The sequence below is a fragment of the Babylonia areolata genome, chromosome 26, assembly GCF_041734735.1.
Source record: "Babylonia areolata isolate BAREFJ2019XMU chromosome 26, ASM4173473v1, whole genome shotgun sequence".
Classification (NCBI taxonomy): Eukaryota; Metazoa; Mollusca; class Gastropoda; order Neogastropoda; family Buccinidae; genus Babylonia; species Babylonia areolata.
The window spans coordinates 32,623,261-32,642,647 of record NC_134901.1 but is presented as its reverse complement, the minus strand read 5'-3'; the positions used below and the strand labels follow the sequence as shown (position 1 = coordinate 32,642,647).

The following is a 19,387-nucleotide window of genomic DNA, read 5'->3' as shown; positions in this document are numbered from 1 at the left end:
CACTGTCTTGCCTACCGACGCACACAGTCCTACAGGTGCAGATACTGCCACGTGTAGGACGGCCTCGGCAGGTGCAGGTTTTTTCTTCGGAGCTCCGTCTCCTAGGGAGACTTCCAGCCTCTTCCGCCTTCACAGCCGTTGGGAGAAGGTTTCCTCCTCCGCCTGGTCCGTCGTTGGGAGACTTCACATGCAGCAGGTAGTACTGGGTTACATGGTACCAGCAGCAAGGGCTATGCCTCTGACCTGACTGACAAAATTAGCAGATGCTAAATTAGCGGGCTCGAGTGTGTGTCTATGTGTTTTGGAAGCTGCTGAATGTGTGTGTGTGTGTGTGTGTGTGTATGTGTGTGTGTGTGTGTTGTGGAAGCTGCAGAATGTGTGTGTATGTGTGTGTGTTCAGTCACAGCTTCACTGTGAGTTCTTGGTGTCCAGGGTTACACACCGCTGCACCTGGCGGCCATGCACGGGCATAACGACATCGTGGACCTGCTTTTGAATGTCTACAGTAAGTAGTGATTAGTGAGGTGAATGTCTACAGTAAGTAGTGATCAGTGAGGTGAATGTCTACAGTAAGTAGTGATCAGTGAGTTGAATGTCCAGTAAGTAGTGATCAGTGAGGTGAATGTCTACAGTAAGTAGTGATGAGTGAGGTGAATGTCTTTTTTTTTTCTTTTCTTTTTTTTCTTTTTTTCCCGGACTTTCTTGGGTCGACCACCGTTTTATTATTATAGATATATATATATATATATATATATATATATATATATATATATATATATATATATATATATATAAATTCATTATGACATTCAGAATAGATGAGAAAAAATGTGAACATTAACAATAACAGATATAAGTGATTATGTTGATATATATACATATATATATATACACACATATATACACAAATATATATATATATATATATATATATATATATATATATATACATGCATATATAGTTCATTACACAATCAAACACATGAATCATTTTATGGTTTTTAGTGACAATATATAAAGTCACAGACACAAACACATACACAGAAACATAAGCACACGCGCACGCACACACACACACACACACACACACACACACACACACACACGATTTGCTATGTCATTCATCTTTATGCAGAGCGCAGAGCTGCAGTCATTTCTAGCCCAACCATGTTACCATTGTCTTCTACGTTCGCTGACACCGTCCCCCCCCCCCTTTTTTTCCCCCATCGCTGTATCTTCATACACATCACATTACTGTTACAAAGACCTCTCTGATCGCTGTATCTTCATACGTTTACACATCACATCACTATTACACTATGATCGCCGTTTGTTTTTGTTTGTTTTGTTTTTTCTCCCCCCCCCTATTCTTCTCCCCTTTTCCTATTTTTTACTGCCTCACATGAGCTTTTTCATTGGAAAGAGGGAAAAGGAAAGAAGAAGAATAATCAATAGCCAACCCAAAAAAAAAACCCACACAACACAACGAGACAAAACAAAATAAAAGGGACAAATAAATGAACGAACATACATACGTATACATACCTACATGTCTGTCTGATTTATATACATGTACATTTCGTTGCATCATTTTAAATGTATGGTTACCTCAGGGTTTTATGTGCTCGCTTATGTACATGTGTGTGCGTGCTTGTGTGCGCGCGTGTTTGATTTCATGATGACATTGGAGTTCAATATTAAATATTCCAAACCATACACATAGCCTTGTCCCACACACATTTCTACAAAGACAGCCGCTGCCATCTCCCTTCTTCCCACCTCCTCCCTTGTCGTTTAAATCGTAATCAGCACTTCCCTTTCTATGTAAATCTGTTTAATGCATTTATATGTTTCTGTATTTCATTTCTTGTTCAAAGATTAAAGATATTGGCATGGCTGTCTTTGTCTTTTTATAGATACTAATGCACATTTTCCCTATCAATATTATATGATTGACCTTTTGAATGATAATATTATTGCATTTAAAGTTGTCTGATCGTTTCACTCCAAAGAGGACTTCGTGCACACTCAATTCCAGTCTGACGCCAACTGCTCCAACTATACAAAATTCTATGTGTTTCCAGAATAATTTCACTGGTGGGCATTTGTAGAAGAAATGCTCTATGTAATCAACTTCGTCTACGCAGATTGAACATTTATTGTTTTCCATTATTTCCATTTTATGCAATAGAATATTAGTTGGATATATGTTGTGCAATATTGTCCATTGTAGTTCTTTTAATCTGGTTTCTTTAGTTGATGAAGAGGGCAGTAACCAGTAGTAATGATCAATTTCAACGTTAAGTTTTCTAAGCCAGAAGTGGTAGGCACATGGTTTTACTTCATCTTTCTTTGATTTTTTCATTCTTTGGGATATGAATTTTAGCTTTGTACAGAACACTTTAAGGTCGTCAACAGTGTCATAATTGACAGTTTCTTTTATGTCACCCATCCATTGCTTCCACTGGTGAGGAATAGCATTTGATAAAGCATTATATTCGAAAATAAAAGATGGCTGGTTTTCCCCCAATTTCTCTATAATTTCTTGCAAGTTATTCATCCTTTTTTCTTGTATGTTAATGACATCTCTTACTCTTTCTATTCCTGCAGTCTTCCACGAGGGAAAGAATAAAGAGTTATGCTTGTATTGGATTAAGTTATTGTTCCATAACAGTTGGACACTAAAGTTGTTCTTGTCAATGTCTGATTCCTTTTTTAGGTATTTGTGTGTTAAATGTGTTCGTAATACATTATGCCAAAATATATTTTGTATTTTTGACAGTGCTTTTAAATTGCTGGGTCTGCAGTTTATGTCAAATGCCCCAAGCTTGCTTGCAAGTTTTCCAAAGTGCCACCTTGGAATATATGTCCAGTTTTCATTTTCTGAACCAAAAAGTTTCCCTGCCCATTGTAAGTAAAAACATTCCTGGACTTTGTGAACATTTACCATATTCAGTCCACCCTGGGAAACTTCTGTTTCCATTATTGTCCTCTTGACTTTCTCAAAGGCCTTTCTGTTGGACCTTCTGCGTTGCCAAACAAATTTATACAATGTTCTATTTATTTCAGAAAGTACACGGTCTTGTAGTCCTATTGCTTGCATTATGTATATAAATTGGCTCAGCAGAAATGTTTTAATGATAATGATTTTCCCATGGATGCTCAAGTCTCGTTTGCTCCATGTACCTATTAATTTATTCATCGTAGATATTCTACCTAGCCAGTTGTCTTCTATGCTTGATGCCGGACTGGAGTTGTTAAAGTGTATTCCTAATATTTTTTGTTTTGTCTGTCAGATTACTTTCTCTGTGTTCTATATGTCCTATCTTCATAGCTTTTGTTTTTTGAGCATTTAAATACAGCCCAGAAACACATGAAAAATCGTTGATTATGTCCACTGCCTTGTTCATATCATCACAATTGTTTAGAAAAAGTGTCGTGTCGTCGGCTAATTGTTTTATTTTTAGTGTTTTGTGTTCACTGTTTTGTGTATGAAGTGTAACCCCGGTGATGTTGCTATTCCTAATTTTTATTGCTAACAATTCTACTCCCAATATAAAGGCTAATGGTGAAAAGGGACAACCCTGTCTGATTCCACATTTTAACATAAAAGGTGCTGATATCCATCCCCCATGGTTGATACTACTAAATGTATCTTTAAACATAACTGTAACCCACTGTATAAACTGTTTACCAAACCCAAATACATTTAATGTTTCTAGCATATATCTTTTAGAAATGGAATCGAATGCCTTTTGATAATCTAAAGCTAAGAGATAGCCAGTTTTGTTTGTTTCTTTCAAATATTCTATTACGTCATCAATTGTTCTTATAACTGTAGATATGCTTCTACCTTTAAGATATCCCACTTGATCTTGGTTAATCAATTTATCCACTACACAGCTTAATCTTCTTGCTAATGTTTTTGCCATTATTTTATAATCAGTGTTTGTAAGGGTAATAGGACGCCAGTTATTTAGTTTATCACGTGCCAAGTGTTTTCCTTTGTGCAGTAAGATAATAATACCTTGTTTTTGTGTGTACGACATGTCATTCTTGTCAAAAGCTTCATTGTAGGATTCAGTTACCAGCACTTTCAATCGATTCCAGAAATATTTCATGAATTCTACCGTAATACCATCACTGCCAGGAGCAGACCCATTTTTCATTGATTTTAAAGCTAATCCTGTTTCTTCAACATTCATCAAACCTTCACAATTTGACGACTCTTCATTATTCAAGCGCGGGAAATTTTCATCTTTAACGAACTTGTGAATTTCTTCATTAATGTTATCATCTGTGTTTGATATTCTACCATATAAAGAGGAGTAATATCTTGTTTGTTCTTTCAAAACTTCTGACTGGTTTGTTACAATCTGTCCAATTTCATTCCGAACATGTGTCATGATGTTGTTGTTTGCTCTGGTTTTCTCTAAGCCTAAAAAGTATCGCGTGTTCTTTTCTCCTTCTTCAACCCATTTAGTTCTTGCTCTAATTTGTGCTCCCCTTGCCTTTACTAATGAGATAATCTCCAGTCTGCTTTTAGTTTGAGCTAGCTCTGACTGGAGGTCTAGATTGGTCGGATCTTCTGTACACATTTTTTCCAGCCGCTGCAACTGTATCTGCAAATCTAGCATTTCGTTCTTTCTTTTCTGTGCCTTTGTTTTGCCGTATTCAATACAAAAATTCTTGATATTTATTTTACAAAGTTCCCATTTGTTTTGTGCATTCAATTCACTTTCATTTGTCAACCATGTGTCTAATTTGTGGTTCATTTTCTGTGTAAAGTTGGTGTCAAACAGGAACGAGTTGTTAAATCTCCAGTAGCCTGGCCCTCTTTCAAACACACAGTTATTGATTTCTAAAAGAAGAGCTCTGTGATCTGTATTGGGAACTGATAATATTTGACAAGAAACGCAATCATTAACTATGTTTTCATTTGCAAAGCAGTAATCCAACCGTCGAGCAATAAATGGATTATATCTACTCCATGTGTATTCCTTTTCTGTATTGTGGAGTAATCTCCAAACATCAACAAGGTTCAGCTTATTCACTAGAGTATGAAAATGATCAATATCCCTGTGACAGTGAGGCCCCCCTGACACTATATCTAAACCATTGTTCATGACACAGTTGAAATCCCCAAGAATTATTATTTTCTTGTCACTATAATTGGTGAGGACAGAGTGCATCCAATGGAAATATTTTATTTTATCTGCGCTATCGTTTGGAGCATAAACGTTAACAAGGATGAAGTCATGCTCTGATGACTGAACGGACAAAATGATTGTTCGATCATATGTTTTTTCCAGTGTTACTTCTCCCTTAAATTTGTTTGATACTAGCACGACCTCTCCTCTTCCATGATTTGTGCCTTTGTTAAAAAACAGCTTCCCACCCCATTGTTTTTCCCACAGTAATGCTTCAACGCTGCTTATGTGCGTTTCTTGTAAACATATAATATCATATTTGTGTTGTTTAAAATTTGAAAACATAGCTGTTCGTTTTAACTTGTTTTTTAAACCCCTAGTATTCAGAGAATATAGGCGTATACCCCCCATTACTTTTAATTGATGGTGTTTAATGCTAGCATTTTTCTATAGTACGTACTGTCATAACTGTCATTGTTATTGTCATTATGATCATCGCTATGGTGTTAGTGTTACTGTTATCATCATGCGTAAAGTAATCAAGATTAACATTTACATTAGTTAATTCTTTAGTGTGTTTAACATAATTGGGTATTGCAACTGCAATGTCCATGGGCAAGGCAATGTTCGTAACCGGCACCGGCAAAATCCAGAGTCACACTGCGCCTATCAAGTAACACAGGTGTCATTCATCTTATCCTCGTCCTCCCTCTCCGCGATATATGGTGCTGGCTCATCATCTTCCTGCCGTGGATATTTGTCACACTGCTGTGGTGGTGTGGAGTCTTTTGACCGTGGGCGTTTTGCAGAGGCAGATCTGGAAGTGTTTCTTTTGAAGTTCAGTTTCGTTTGGTTCTTTGAGCTGACTGCCTGACCTGCCGGACGCCGCACTGTTGGTCTACCTCTCGTTTCTCTGGGAGACTTGGGAGCAGTCTTTTCTGTGCTGTCATTTTTTCTATTGGGCGGCTGTTGGCTCTCGGACATGCTTCCTTCCTGTTCATCGGAATAGTTCCCTCCCTCGTTCCCTCCCTCACCTGCTCTCCCAGTTGTTACTGGTGCTAGCTGGCACTGGGGGTCACCCGCCACATGCCCCTCCAGGAGACACTGGCGACATTTGATGGGTTTGTACAGTAGGCTGCAATGTGGCCCTTTTCAAAACACTTCCTGCACTCCACATCATTCTGTTTCTTGGCGATTTTCTGTTCCTTGTGATACAAGGAGGCTTTGAAAGGGCCAATGACGATGATTCCTGGAAGTGGCTCTTTGGGAACGTCGATGTAAATGAACCTTCTCCCTGTTTGCCATCTTTGTCTCTGTCTCTTTCAGCTATCAGTTTTGATCTGATGTTCACTCCCAGTTTTTTTTTACAGATCTAGTTATTTCCTCATCGGAAAATGATAAAGGAATATTATTCACCACTAATTTAGTTGCGGGTACCTCTCTCTCTTCTCCCTCTGCTGTAACCACGATGAATGGGTTCTTGTCCTTCACTTCCACCCGTACCCCTCTCAGAATAAAACCCTGAACCAGTAGTTTATTTCTTGTGTTGACATTGTGAGGATATATCCTCCACAAACCACCTATCCGTTGTGCCCCAACTATTGACTCAAAGCCACATGTCTGTTCGGCAGCACCACAAATCTCGGCAGTACTAAACGGTTTTTCATCAAACGTGGGTAGCTGATTATTTAACACAAACACTGGCACCACACCTGCCATACTGTACATCACTTATCTTTTTTGAACAATAATTAAACTAGTCCGAAGAAGCAACAGAGAATCAACGAATGAATAAATACGTTGTCAGAAGACAGTACAAAAAATTCCAGCTACCTCTTGTACTCACAGATTGGTCATAGAGTGTACATACCGATAAAGAAAATCCAAAGATAAACTTGATGAGCGGTACTGGTCTTCCTATCCAAAAATAACATAAAATAAAATAAGAGTGGAAAAAAAAGTAAATGCTGGAAAACACAACAGAACAAACAAACTACAGGGGTTCACACAGGCAAACACAAAGCTGAACAGGAAACTGTGTCCTGTGAAAATCTGAAGTGAACACTCAGTAGGAACAACACTGAAGTTCACGATCGTTCCTTCGCATGCGGACAGACCAGAAAACACGACCTCTCGCCGCGGTTGTCGCTCACCAACTCAAGGTGAATGTCTACAGTAAGTAGTGATCCGTGAGCTGGATGTCTACAGTAAGTAGTGATTAGTGAGCTGAATGTCTACAGTAAGTAGTGATCAGTGAGGTGGATGTCTCCAGTAAGCAGTAGTGATCAGTGAGCTGAATGTCTGCAGTAAATAGTGATCAGTGAGGTGGATGTCTACAGTAAGTAGTGATCAGTGCGCTGGATGTCTACAGTAAGTAGTGATCAGTGAGGTGGATGTCTGAAGTAAGTAGTGATCAGTGACGTGGATGTCTACAGTAAGTAGTGATCAGTGCGCTGGATGTCTACAGTAAGTAGTGATCAGTGAGGTGGATGTCTGCAGTAAGTAGTGATCAGTGAGCTGAATGTCTAGAGTAAGTAGTGATCAGGGAGATGGATGTCTACAATAAGTAGTGATCAGTCAGCTCAATGTCTAGGTTAAGTAGCGATCAGTGAGGTGAATGTCTACAGTAAGCAGTAGTGATCAGTGAGTTGAATACCTATTGTAAGTAGTGATGAGTGAGGTGGATGTCTACAGTAAGTAGTGGTCAGTGAGGTGAATGTTTACAGTAAGTAGTGTTCAGTGAGGTGGATGTCTACAGTAAGTAGTGATCAGTGAGGTGAATGTCTACAGTAAGTAGTATTGATGAATGAGGTGAATGTCTACAGTAAGTAGTGATCAGTGAGGTGAATGTCTGCAGTAAGTAGTATTCATCAGTGAGGTGAATGTCTACAGTAAGTAGTAGTGATCAGTGAGGTGAATGTCTACAGTAAGTAGTGATCAGTGAGGTTAATATCTACAGTAAGTAGTGATCAGTGAGGTGAATGTCTACAGTAAGTAGTGATCAGTGAGCTGAATGTCTACAGTAATTAGTGATCAGTGAGCTGAATGTGTACAGTAAGTAGTAGTGATCAGTGAGGTGAATGTCTACAGTAAGTTGTGATCAGTGAGGTGAATGTCTGCAGTAAGTAGCACTGATCAGTGAGATGAATGTCTTCAGTAAGTAGTGATCAGTGGGGTGAATGTCTACAGTAAGTAGTAATCAGTGAGGTGAATGTCTACAGTAAGTAGTAGCGATTAGTGAGGTGAATGTCTACAGTAAGCAGTAGTGATTAGTGAGGTGAATGTCTACAGTAAGTAGTGATCAGTGAGGTGAATGTCTACAGTAAGTAGTGATCAGTGAAGTGAATGTCTACAATAAGTAGTGATCAGTGAGGTGAATGTCCAGAGTAAGTAGTGATCAGTGAGCTGAATGTCTACAGTAAGTAGTGATCAGTGAGCTGAATGTCAACAGTAAGTAGTGATCAGTGAGGTGAATGTTTACAGTAAGTACTGATCAGTGAGCTGATTGTGTACAGTAAGTAGTAGAGATCAGTGAGGTGAATGTCTACAGTAAGTAGTGATGAGTGAGGTGAATGTCTATAGTAAGTAGTAGTGATCAGTGAGGTGAATGTCTACACTAAGTAGTGATCAGTGAGGTGAATGTCTATAGTAAGTAGTGATCAGTGAGCTGAATGTCTACAGTAAGTAGTGATCATTGAGGTGAATTTCTACAGTAAGCAGTAGTGATCAGTGAGATGAATGTCTACAGTAAGTAGTGATCAGTGAGGTGAATGTCTACAGTAAGTAGTGATCAGTGAGCTGAATGTCTATAGTCCGTAGTAGTGATCAATGAGCAGAATGTCTATAGTACGTAGTAGTGATCCGTGAGCTGAATGTCTACAGAAAGTATTGATCAGTGAGGTGAATGTCCTCAGTAAGTAGTGATCAGTGAACTGAATGTCTACAGTAAATAGTGATCAGTGAGGTGAATGTCTACAGTAATTTGCTATCAGTGAGGTGAATGTCTACAGTAAGTAGTGATCAATGAGCTGAATGTCTACAGTACGTAGTAGTGATCAGTGAGGTAAATGTCTACAGTAAGTGGTAATCATCAGTCAGCTGAATGTCTACAGTAAGTAGTGATCAGTGACGTGAATGTCTACAGTAAGTAGTGATCAGTGAGCTTAATGTCTACAGTAAGTAGTGATCAGTGAGGTGAATGTCTACAGTACGTAGTGATCCGTGAGGTGAATGTCTACAGTAAGTATTGATCACTGAGGTGAATGTCTACAGTAAGTAGTGATCAGTGAGGTGAATGTCTACAGCAAGTAGTGATCTGTGAGGTGAATGTCCACAGTAAGTAGTGATCAGTGAGCTGAATGTCTATTGTAAGTATTGATCAGGGAGGTGGATATCTACAGTAAGTAGTGGTCAGTGAGGTTAATGTCTACAGTTAGTAGTGATCAGTGAGGTAGATGTCTACAGTAAGTGTTGAGCAGTGAGGTGAATGTCTTCAGTAAGTAGTGATGAGTGAGGTGAATGTCTACAGTAAGTAATAGTGATCAGTGAGGTGAATGACTACAGTAAGTAGTGATCAGTGAGGTGAATGTCTGCAGTAAGTAGTAGTGATCAGTCAGGTGAATGCCTACAATAAGTAGTTATCAGTGAGCTGAATGTCTATACTCCGTAGTAGTGATCAGTGAGCACAATGCCTATAGTACGTAGTAGTGATCAGTGAGCTGAATGTCTACAGAAAGTATTGATCAGTGAGGTGAATGTCCACAGTAAGTAGTGATCAGTGAACTGAATGTCTACAGTAAATAGTGATCAGTGAGGTGAATGTCTACAGTAATTTGCTATCAGCGAGGTGACTGTGTACGGTAAGTAGTGATCAGTGAGCTGAATGTCTATACTCCGTAGTAGTGATCAGTGAGCTTAATGTCTACAGCATGTAGTAGTGATCAGTGAGCTGAATGTCTACAGTAAGTAGTGATCAGTGAGGTGAATGTCCACAGTAAGTAGTCATCAGTGACCTGAATGTCTACAGTAAGTAGTGATCACTCAGGTGGATGTCTACAGTAAGTAGTGATAAGTCAGGTGGATGTCTACAGTAAGTAGTGATCAGTGAGCTGAATGTCTATAGTCCGTTGTAGTGATCAGTGAGGTAAATGTCTACAGTAAGGTATGATCAGTGCAGCTGAATGTCTACAGTAAGTAGTGATCAGTGAGGTGAATGTCTACAGTAAGTAGTATCAGTGAGCTAATGTCTACAGTACGTAGTAGTGATCAGTGAGGTGAATGTCTACAGTAAGTAGTGATCAGTGAGGTGAATGTCTACAGTAAGTAGTGATCAGTGAGTGAATGTCTCAGTAAGTATGTGATCATGAGCTTGGTGATGTCTACAGTAAGTAATAGTGATCAGTGAGGTGAATGTCTACAGTAAGTAGTGATCAGTGAGGTGAATGTCTGCAGTTTGTAGTAGTGATCAGTCAGGTGAATGTCTACAATAAGTAGTTATCAGTGAGCTGAATGTCTATAGTCCGTAGTAGTGATCAGTGAGCAGAATGTCTATAGTACGTAGTAGTGATCAGTGAGCTGAATGTCTACAGAAAGTATTGATCAGTGAGGTGAATGTCCACAGTAAGTGGAGATCAGTGAACTGAATGTCTACATTAAATAGCGATCAGTGAGGTGAATGTCTACAGTAATTTGCTATCAGTGAGGTGAATGTCTACAGTAAGTAGTGATCAGTGAGCTGAATGTCTACAGTACGTAGTAGTGATCAGTGAGGTAAATGTCTACAGTAAATGGTAATGATCAGTCAGCTGAATGTCTACAGTAAGTAGTGATCAGTGACGTGAATGTCTACAGTAAGTAGTGATCAGTGAGCTTAATGTCTACAGCACGTAGTAGTGATCAGTGAGCTGAATGTCTACAGTAAGTAGTGATCAGTGAGGTGAATGTCCACAGTCAGTAGTGAACAGTGAGGTGAATGTCCACAGTAAGTAGTGATCAGTGACCTGAATGTCTACAGTAAGTAGTGATCAGTGAGGTGAATGTCTACAGTAAATAGTGATCCGTGAGGTGAATGTCTACAGTAAGTATTGATCAGTGAGGTGAATGTCTACAGTAAGAAGTGATCAGTGAGGTGAATGTCTACAGCAAGTAGTTATCTGTGAGGTGAATGTCTACAGTAAGTAGTGATCAGTGAGGTGAATGTCCACAGTAAGTAGTGATCAGTGAGCTGAATGTCTATTGTAAGTATTGATCAGGGAGGTGGATGTCTACAGTAAGTACTGATCAGTGAGGTGAATGTCTACAGTAAGTAGTGATCAATGAGGTGAATGTCTTCATTAAGTAGTGATCAGTTGGGTGAATGTCTACAGTAAGTAGTAGTGATCAGTGAGGTGAATGTCTACAGTAAGTAGTAGTGATCAGTGTGGTGAATGTCTACAGTAAGTAGTCATAAGTGAGCTGAATGCCTACAGTAAGTAGTGATCAGTAAGCTGAATGTCTAGAGTAAGTAGTGATGAGTGAGATGAATGTCTACATTAAGCAGTAGTGATCAGTGAGCTGAATGTCTATTGTAATTATGGATCAGGGATGTGGATGTCTACAGTAAGTAGTGATCAGTGAGGTGAATGTCTTCAGTAAGTAGTGATCAGGGAGGTGGATGTCTACAATATGTAGTGATCAGTGAAGTGAATGTCTGCAGTAAGTAGTGATCAGTGAGGTGAATGTCTACAGTAAGTAGTGGTCAGTGAGGTGAATGTCTGCAGTAAGTAGTAGTGATCAGTCAGGTGAATGTCTACAGTAAATAGTGATCAGTGAGCTCAATGTCTACAGAAAGTAGTGATCAGTGAGGTGAATGTCTACAGTAAGTAGTAGTGATCAGTGAGGTGAATGTCTTCAGTAATTAGTGATCAGTGAGCTGAATGTCTTCAGTAAGTAGTGATCATGAGCTGAATGTCTACAGTAAGGAGTAGTGATCAGAGAGGTGAATGTCTACAGTAAGTAGTAGTGATCAGTTAGGTGAATGTCTACAGTAAGTAGTGATCAGTGAGTTGAATATCCACAGTAAGTAGTGATCAGTCAGGTGAATGTCTACAGTAAGTAGTGATCAGTGAGCTGAATGTCTACAGTAAATAGTGATCAGTGAGCTGAATGTCTACAGTAAGTAGTGATCAGTGAGCTGGATGTCAGCAGTAAGTAGTGATGAGTCAGGTGAATGTCTAGTGAACACTGAGGTGAATGTCTACAGTAAGTTGAGATAAATGCGCTGAATGTCTAGAGTAAGTAGTGATCAGGGAGCTGGATGTCTGGAGTAAGTAGTGATCAGTGAGGTGAATGTCTACAGTAAGTATTGATCAGTGAGGTGAATGTCTTCAGTAAGTACTGATCTCTGAGGTGGATGGCTACAGTAAGTAGTGATCAGTGAGGTGAATGTCTTCAGTAAGTAGTGATCAATTAGGTGAATGTCTACAATAAGTAGTGATCAGTTAGGTGAATGTCTGCAGTAAGTAGTAGTGATCAGTGAGCTGAATGTCTACAGTAAATAGTGATCAGTGAGGTGAATGTCTACAGTAAGTAGTGATCAGTGAGCTGAATGTCTACAGTAAGTAGTAGTGATCAGTGAGGTGAATCTCTTCAGTAAGTAGTGATCAGTGGGGTGAATGTCTACAGTAAGTAGTAGTGATCAGTGAGTTGAATGTCTACAGTAAGGAGTAGTGATTAGTGAGGTGAATGTCTACAGTAAGTAGTGATCAGTGAGGTGAATGTTTACAATATGTAGTGATCAGTGAGGTGAATGTCTACAGTAAGTAGTGATCATAAGCTGAATGTCTAGAGTAAGTAGTGATGAGTGAGGTGAATGTCTGCAGTAAGCAGTAGCGATCATTGAGCTGAATGTCCATTGTAAGTATTGATCAGGGAGGTGGATGTCTACAGTAAGTAGTGGTCAGTGAGGTGAATGTCTACAGTTAGTAGTGATCAGTGAGGTGGATGTCTATAGTAAGTAGTGATCAGTGAGGTGAATGTCTACAGTAAGTAATAGTGATCAGTGAGGTGAATGTCTACAGTAAGTAGTGAACAGAGAGGTGAATGTCTGCAGTAAGTAGTAGTGATCAGTCAGGTGAATGTCAACAATAAGTAGTGATCAGTGAGCTGAATGTCTACAGTACGTAGTAGTGATCAGTGAGCTGAATGTCTACAGTAAGTAGTGATCAGTGAGCTAAATGTCTGCAGTAAGTAGTGATGAGTGAGGTGAATGTCTACAGTAAGTAGTGATCCGTGAGCTGGATGTCTACAGTAAATAATGATTAGTAAGCTGAATGTCTACAGTAAGTAGTGATCAGTGAGGTGGATGTCTGCAGTAAGTAGTGATGAGTGAGGTGAATGTCTACAGTAAGTAGTGATCAGTGAGGTGGATGTCTACAGTAAGCAGTAGTGATCAGTGAGCTGAATGTCTGCAGTAAGTAGTGATCAGTGATGTGGACGTCTACAGTAAGTAGTGATCAGTGAGCTGGATGTCTACAGTAAGTAGTGATCAGTGAGGTGGATGTCTGCAGTAAGTAGTGATCAGTGAGCTGAATGTCTAGAGTAAGTATAGATCAGGGAGCTGGATGTCTACAATATGTAGTGGTCAGAGAGGTGAATGTCTACAGTAAGCAGTAGTGATCAGTGAGCTGAATATCTATTGTAAGTAGTGATCAGTGAGGTGAATGTCTTCAGTAAGTAGTGATCAGTGAGGTGAATGTCTACAGTAAGTAATAGTGATCAGTGAGGTGGATGTCTACAGTAAGTAGTGATGAGTGAGGTGAATGTCTATAGTAAGTAGTAGTGATCAGTGAGGTGAATGTCTACACTAAGTAGTGATCAGTGAGGTGAATGTCTATAGTAAGTAGTGATCAGTGAGCTGAATGTCTACAGTAAGTAGTGATCATTGAGGTGAATTTCTACAGTAAGCAGTAGTGATCAGTGAGATGAATGTCTATTGTAAGTATTGATCAGGGAGGTGGATGTCTACAGGAAGTAGTGATCAGTGAGGTGAATGTCTACATATTAGTGATTAGTGAGGTGGATGTCTACAGTAAGTAGTGATCAGTGATGTGAATGTCTTCAGTAAGTAGTGATCAGTGAGGTGAATGTCTACAGTAAGTAGTAGAGATCAGTGAGGTGAATGTCTACAGTAAGTAGTGATCAGTGAGGTGGATGTCTACAGTAAGTAGTGATTTGTGAGGTGAATGTGTTCAGTAAGTAGTGATCAGTGAGGTGAATGTCTACAGTAAGTAGTAGTGATCAGGGAGGTGAATGTCTACAGTGAGTAGTGATCAGTGAGGTGAATGTCTGCAGTAAGTAGTAGTGATCAGTCAGGTGAATGTCTGCAGTAACTACTGATCAGTGAGCTGAATGTCTACAGTAAGTAGTGATCAGTGAGGTGAATGTCTATAGTAAATAGTAGTGATCAGTGAGGTGAATGTCTTCAGTAATTAGTGATGAGTGAGCTGGATGTCTTCAGTAAGTAGTGGTAAGTGAGGTGAATGTCTACAATAAGTAGTGATCAGTGAGGTGAATGTCCAGAGTAAGTAGTGATCAGTGCGCTGAATGTCTACAGTACGTAGTAGTGATCAGTGAGCTGAATGTCTACAGTAAGTAGTGATCAGTGAGGTGAATGTCTACAGTAAGTAGTGATCAGTGAGGTGAATGTCTGCAGTAAGTAGTAGTGATCAGTCAGGTGAATGTCTACAGTAACTACTGATCAGTGAGCTGAATGTCTACAGTAAGTAGTGATCAGTGAGGTGAATGTCTATAGTAAATAGTAGTGATCAGTGAGGTGAATGTCTTCAGTAATTAGTGATGAGTGAGCTGGATGTCTTCAGTAAGTAGTGGTAAGTGAGGTGAATGTCTACAGTAAGGAGTAGTGATCAGTGAGGTGAATGTCTACAGTAAGTAGTAGTGATCAGTGAGGTGAATGTCTACAGTAAGTAGTGATCAGTGAGGTGAATGTCTACAGTAAGTAGTAATCAGTGAGGTGAATATCCACAGTAAGTGGTGATCAGTGAGGTGAATCTCTACAGTAAGTAGTGATCAGTGAGGTGAATGTCTACAGTAAGTAGTGATCAGTGAGCTGGATGTCTACAGTAAGTAGTGATCAGTGAGCTGGATGTCTACAGTAAGTAGTATTGATCAGTGAGGTGAATGTCTACAGTAAGTAGTTATCAGTGAGGTGAATGTCTGCAGTAAGTAGTAGTGATCAGTCAGGTGAATGTCTACAGTAAGTAGTGATCAGTGAGCTGAATGTCTACAGTACGTAGTAGTGATCAGTGAGGTGAATGTCTACAGTAAGTAGTGATCAGTGAGCTGAATGTCTACAGTAAGTAGTGATCAGTGAGCTGAATGTCTACAGTAAGCAGTAGTGATCAGTGAGCTGAATGTCTATTGTAAGTATTGATCAGGGAGGTGGATGTCTACAGTAAGGAGTGATCAGTGAGGTGAATGTCTTCAGTAAGTAGTGATCAGTGAGGTGAATGTCTACAGTAAGTAGTTATCAGTGAGGTGGATGTCTACAGTAAGTAGTGATTAGTGAGCTGAATGTCTACAGTAAGTAGTTATCAGTAAGGTGGATGTCTACAGTAATCAGTAGTGATCAGTGAGCTGAATGTCTACAGTGAGTAGTGATGAGTGAGCTGAATGTCTACAGTAAGTAGTGATAAGTGAGGTGGATGTCTACAGTAAGTAGTGATTAGTTAGCTGGATGTCTACAGTGAGTAGTGATGAGTCAGGTGAATGTCTAGTGATGAGTGAGGTGAATGTCTACAGTAAGTAGTGATAAGTGAGCTGAATGTCTAGAGTAAGTAGTGATCAGTGAGGGGGATGTCTACAATAAGTAGTGATCAGTCAGCTCAAATGTCTAGAGTAATGTAGTGATCAGTGAGGTGAATGTCTACAGTAAGTAGTAGTGATCAGTGAGGTGAATGTCTTCAGTAAGTAGTGATCAGTGAGGTGAATGTCTACAGTAAGTAGTAGTGATCAGTGAGGAGAATGTGTAAAGTAAGCAGCAGTGATTAATCAGGTGAATGTCTACAGTAAGTAGTGATCAGTGAGGTAAATGTCTACAGTAAGTAGTGATCATTGAGGTGAATGTCCTCAGTAAGTAGTGGTCAGTGAGGTGAATGTCTACAGGAAGTAGTGATCAGTGAGCTGAATGTCTGCAGTAAGTAGTGATCAGTCAGGGGAATGTCTATAGTAAGTAGTGATTAGTGAGCTGAATGTCTACAGTAAGTAGTGATCAGTGAGGTGGATGTCTACTGTAAGTAGTGATCAGTGAGGTGGATGTCTACAGTAAGTAGTGATGAGTCAGATGAATGTCTAGTGATCAGTGAGGTTTATGTCTACAGTAAGCAGTGGTCAGTCAGGTGAATGCCTAGTGATCAGTCAGGTGAATGTCTACAGTAAACAGTGATCTGTCAAATGAATGTCAAGTGATCAGTGAGATGAATGTCAACAGTACGCAGTGTTCAGTCAGGTGAATGTCTATTGATCAGTGAGATGAATGTCTACAGTAAGCAGTGATCAGTCAGGTGAATGTCTAGTGATCAGTCAGGTGAATGTCTACAGTAAGTAGTGATCAGTCAGGTGAATGTCTACAGTAAGTAGTGATCAGTCAGGTGAATGGCTGGTTCCTTGGATATCTAGAACAGTTGTCTGATCTGACCTGACGTAACCTAATGTATATCCAACTTTAATTGCGCAAAATGAACATGAGTCTCAGTGGCATTTCTCCATAATGGGCATTTCATCATAATTATCTACATTGTGTTCTTTGTTTATAAAACTATGTACCGCAATATGTGAAATTCCAAATCGAAATCTTGTTTATATACCTTACATTTCCGTTTAAACCAATCGTATTTCATTGTGCACTCCACCCACGTTCCTCCCTGTCTCTCTGTCTCTGTTTCTGTCTCTCTGTATGTGTGTGTCTGTCTGCCATTTCCTCATCTTTCTCTTTCTTATATATGAAAGTGAATTGTTTACGTTTTACCAGTATAACATTTTCATGGAATTTGTGTGTGTGTATGTGTGTGTGTGTGTGTGTGTGTGTGTGTGTGTGTGTGTGTGTGTGTGTGTGTGTGTGTGTGTGTCCGCGCGCGCACATGCGTGCGTGCATGTGTGTGTGTGTGTGTGTGTGTGTGTGTGTGTGTGTTTGTGTGTGTGTGTGTGTGTTTGTGTGTGTGTGTGTGTGTGTGTGTGTGTGTGTGTGTGTGTGTAGGTTCATTCAATATATTTGATACTCCGTGCTTACACACGCACATACACACACACACACACACACACACAGACACACACACACACACACACACACACACACACACACACACACACACTCAATCTCTCTCAATCTGTGTTTGTCACGAAGACGGACAGGTAGACACACTCACTTACTTACTTATATACTCTCTCTCTTTCTCTAAAGCACGCACACACGCTCTCTCTCTCTCTCTCTCTAAAGCACACACACACACGCTCTCTCTCTCTCTCTCTCTCTCTCTAAAGCACGCACACACGAGAGTACGCTCACACACACACACACACAGACACACAACAACAACAACAAGAACAATAACAGCAGCAAAAACGATAAAAACAACAACACACAACCATGATACCAACGACAACAAGACAACTGTCATGGTAATGCCCGGCGATTTTATGTACGTTAAACAAATCATTGCGTGCATATATTGTCGCCGGTGCAGTTCATTTTTGGTAGTGACCCACCTTGCATTTCTTGCAGATGGGCGACATGTGCAGAAGGATGACAGTATGTGCAGCGATAATATGTGCAGGGCGACAAAATAGGCAGTGATGGTCTGCACATAATTATTGTCGGCGACAATATGTGCATGCGACAAAATAAGCAGTGATGGTCTGCACATGATTATTGCCGGCGACAATATGTGCAGGGCGACAAAATAAGCAGTGATGGTAGGCACATAGTGCCGGCGACAATATGTACAGGGAGACAAAATAAGCAGTGATGGTAGGCACATAGTGCCGGCGACAATATGTACAGAGCGACAATATATGCCGCAACACACCTATGTGTGCAGAAGCGGACTCCAACATCAGAGACAACAGCGGAAAGAAAGCCTGGCAGTATTTCCAACACTCAGCAGCCGCAGACACTGTCAGAGTACGGCCTCTGCAATACATGTGCGATTCGGAGGATGACTGGGACTTGGAAGCTGACGACTGGGTTTTCTTGTGAGGGAAAATGAACTGCGTCAAGCCTCATCACAACTTCTCTTGTTTTTTCGTTCGTGGGCTGCAACTCCCACGTTCACTCGTGTACGCTTTTACGTGCATGCCCGTTTATTTTCCACCACCATGTAGGCAATCATACTCCGTTTTCGGGGGGAGGGGATGGGTTGCATGCCGGTTATGTTCTTGCTTCTTCTTGTAACCCACAGAACGCTGTCATGGATTAAGGGATTTTTCAACGTACGTATTTGATCTTCGGCATGCGTATTACACACGAAGGGGATTTAGGTACTAGCAGGCCTGCATATCTGGTGGTGAGATCGGAAAAACATCCACCTTTAACTACGCGGACCCTCAGATTGAAAGTCAACGCTTTAACCACTGGGCTGTTGCGCCCGTCATCACAACCTCGAATACAACAGTCATCGGTCATAGCAGCGAATTTGGATTGTGTTCTTTGAGTACAAGGCCTATAGTGTATGATACAAACAATATTATTTCTCTCTTCTCTGTTTCATAGTGAGAACGCCGACCATTGTGAGTGGTTTCTTAGTACGGTGTACCAGTGCCAGTTCCTGTGCACTCATCCATCACAAGTGTACCTCGAGGATATTGATCAACACACTTTTCCTTCCATGTGTCATTCTCGTGACCGGTTCCTGGATTTTCAAAACCACTGCTTAGTTTCTCTGACGTCGGTCAGCGCTCCTCATGTTTCTGGCTCCCCGTCACCCTCTTTTAGAACTGTGCTTCCTGCCCTTCACTGTCCCAACACCTGCACGACTCATGCCCGCTGCCTTCCCGCTCTCGGGACACCTGCCAGGGAGAAGCGCCCTCACAGAGGAGGTCGCGGGAAGCGAGGAGAATTCCTCTTTGGATTTCCGATCGTACCCCGCTCTCCGACAGCGGCTGCAAGTCTGTTCCAACTATTTTTCTCGATTGTTCTAGAAAAAATAATCTTTTTGACCTGATCAGGATCGATACCAGTATTTCAA

General features: G+C 40.4%; 1 protein-coding gene across 1 annotated transcript in view; it reads left to right on the top strand.

Annotated features, from left to right (window-relative positions):
• Window positions 1–304: 304 nt before the first annotated feature.
• The window catches only part of LOC143300207 (ankyrin repeat domain-containing protein SOWAHB-like), a 21,749-nt gene continuing 2,666 nt past the window's right edge, over window positions 305–19,387 (top strand). The window contains exons 1-2 of the mRNA XM_076613772.1: window positions 305–505; window positions 18,242–19,387. The exon at window positions 18,242–19,387 is cut by the window's right edge and continues 2,666 nt beyond it. Of these exons, the coding sequence (XP_076469887.1) occupies window positions 460–505; window positions 18,242–18,399 (204 nt within the window). The 5' untranslated portion in view covers window positions 305–459 and the 3' untranslated portion in view covers window positions 18,400–19,387. The remainder of the gene's footprint in view (window positions 506–18,241) is intronic.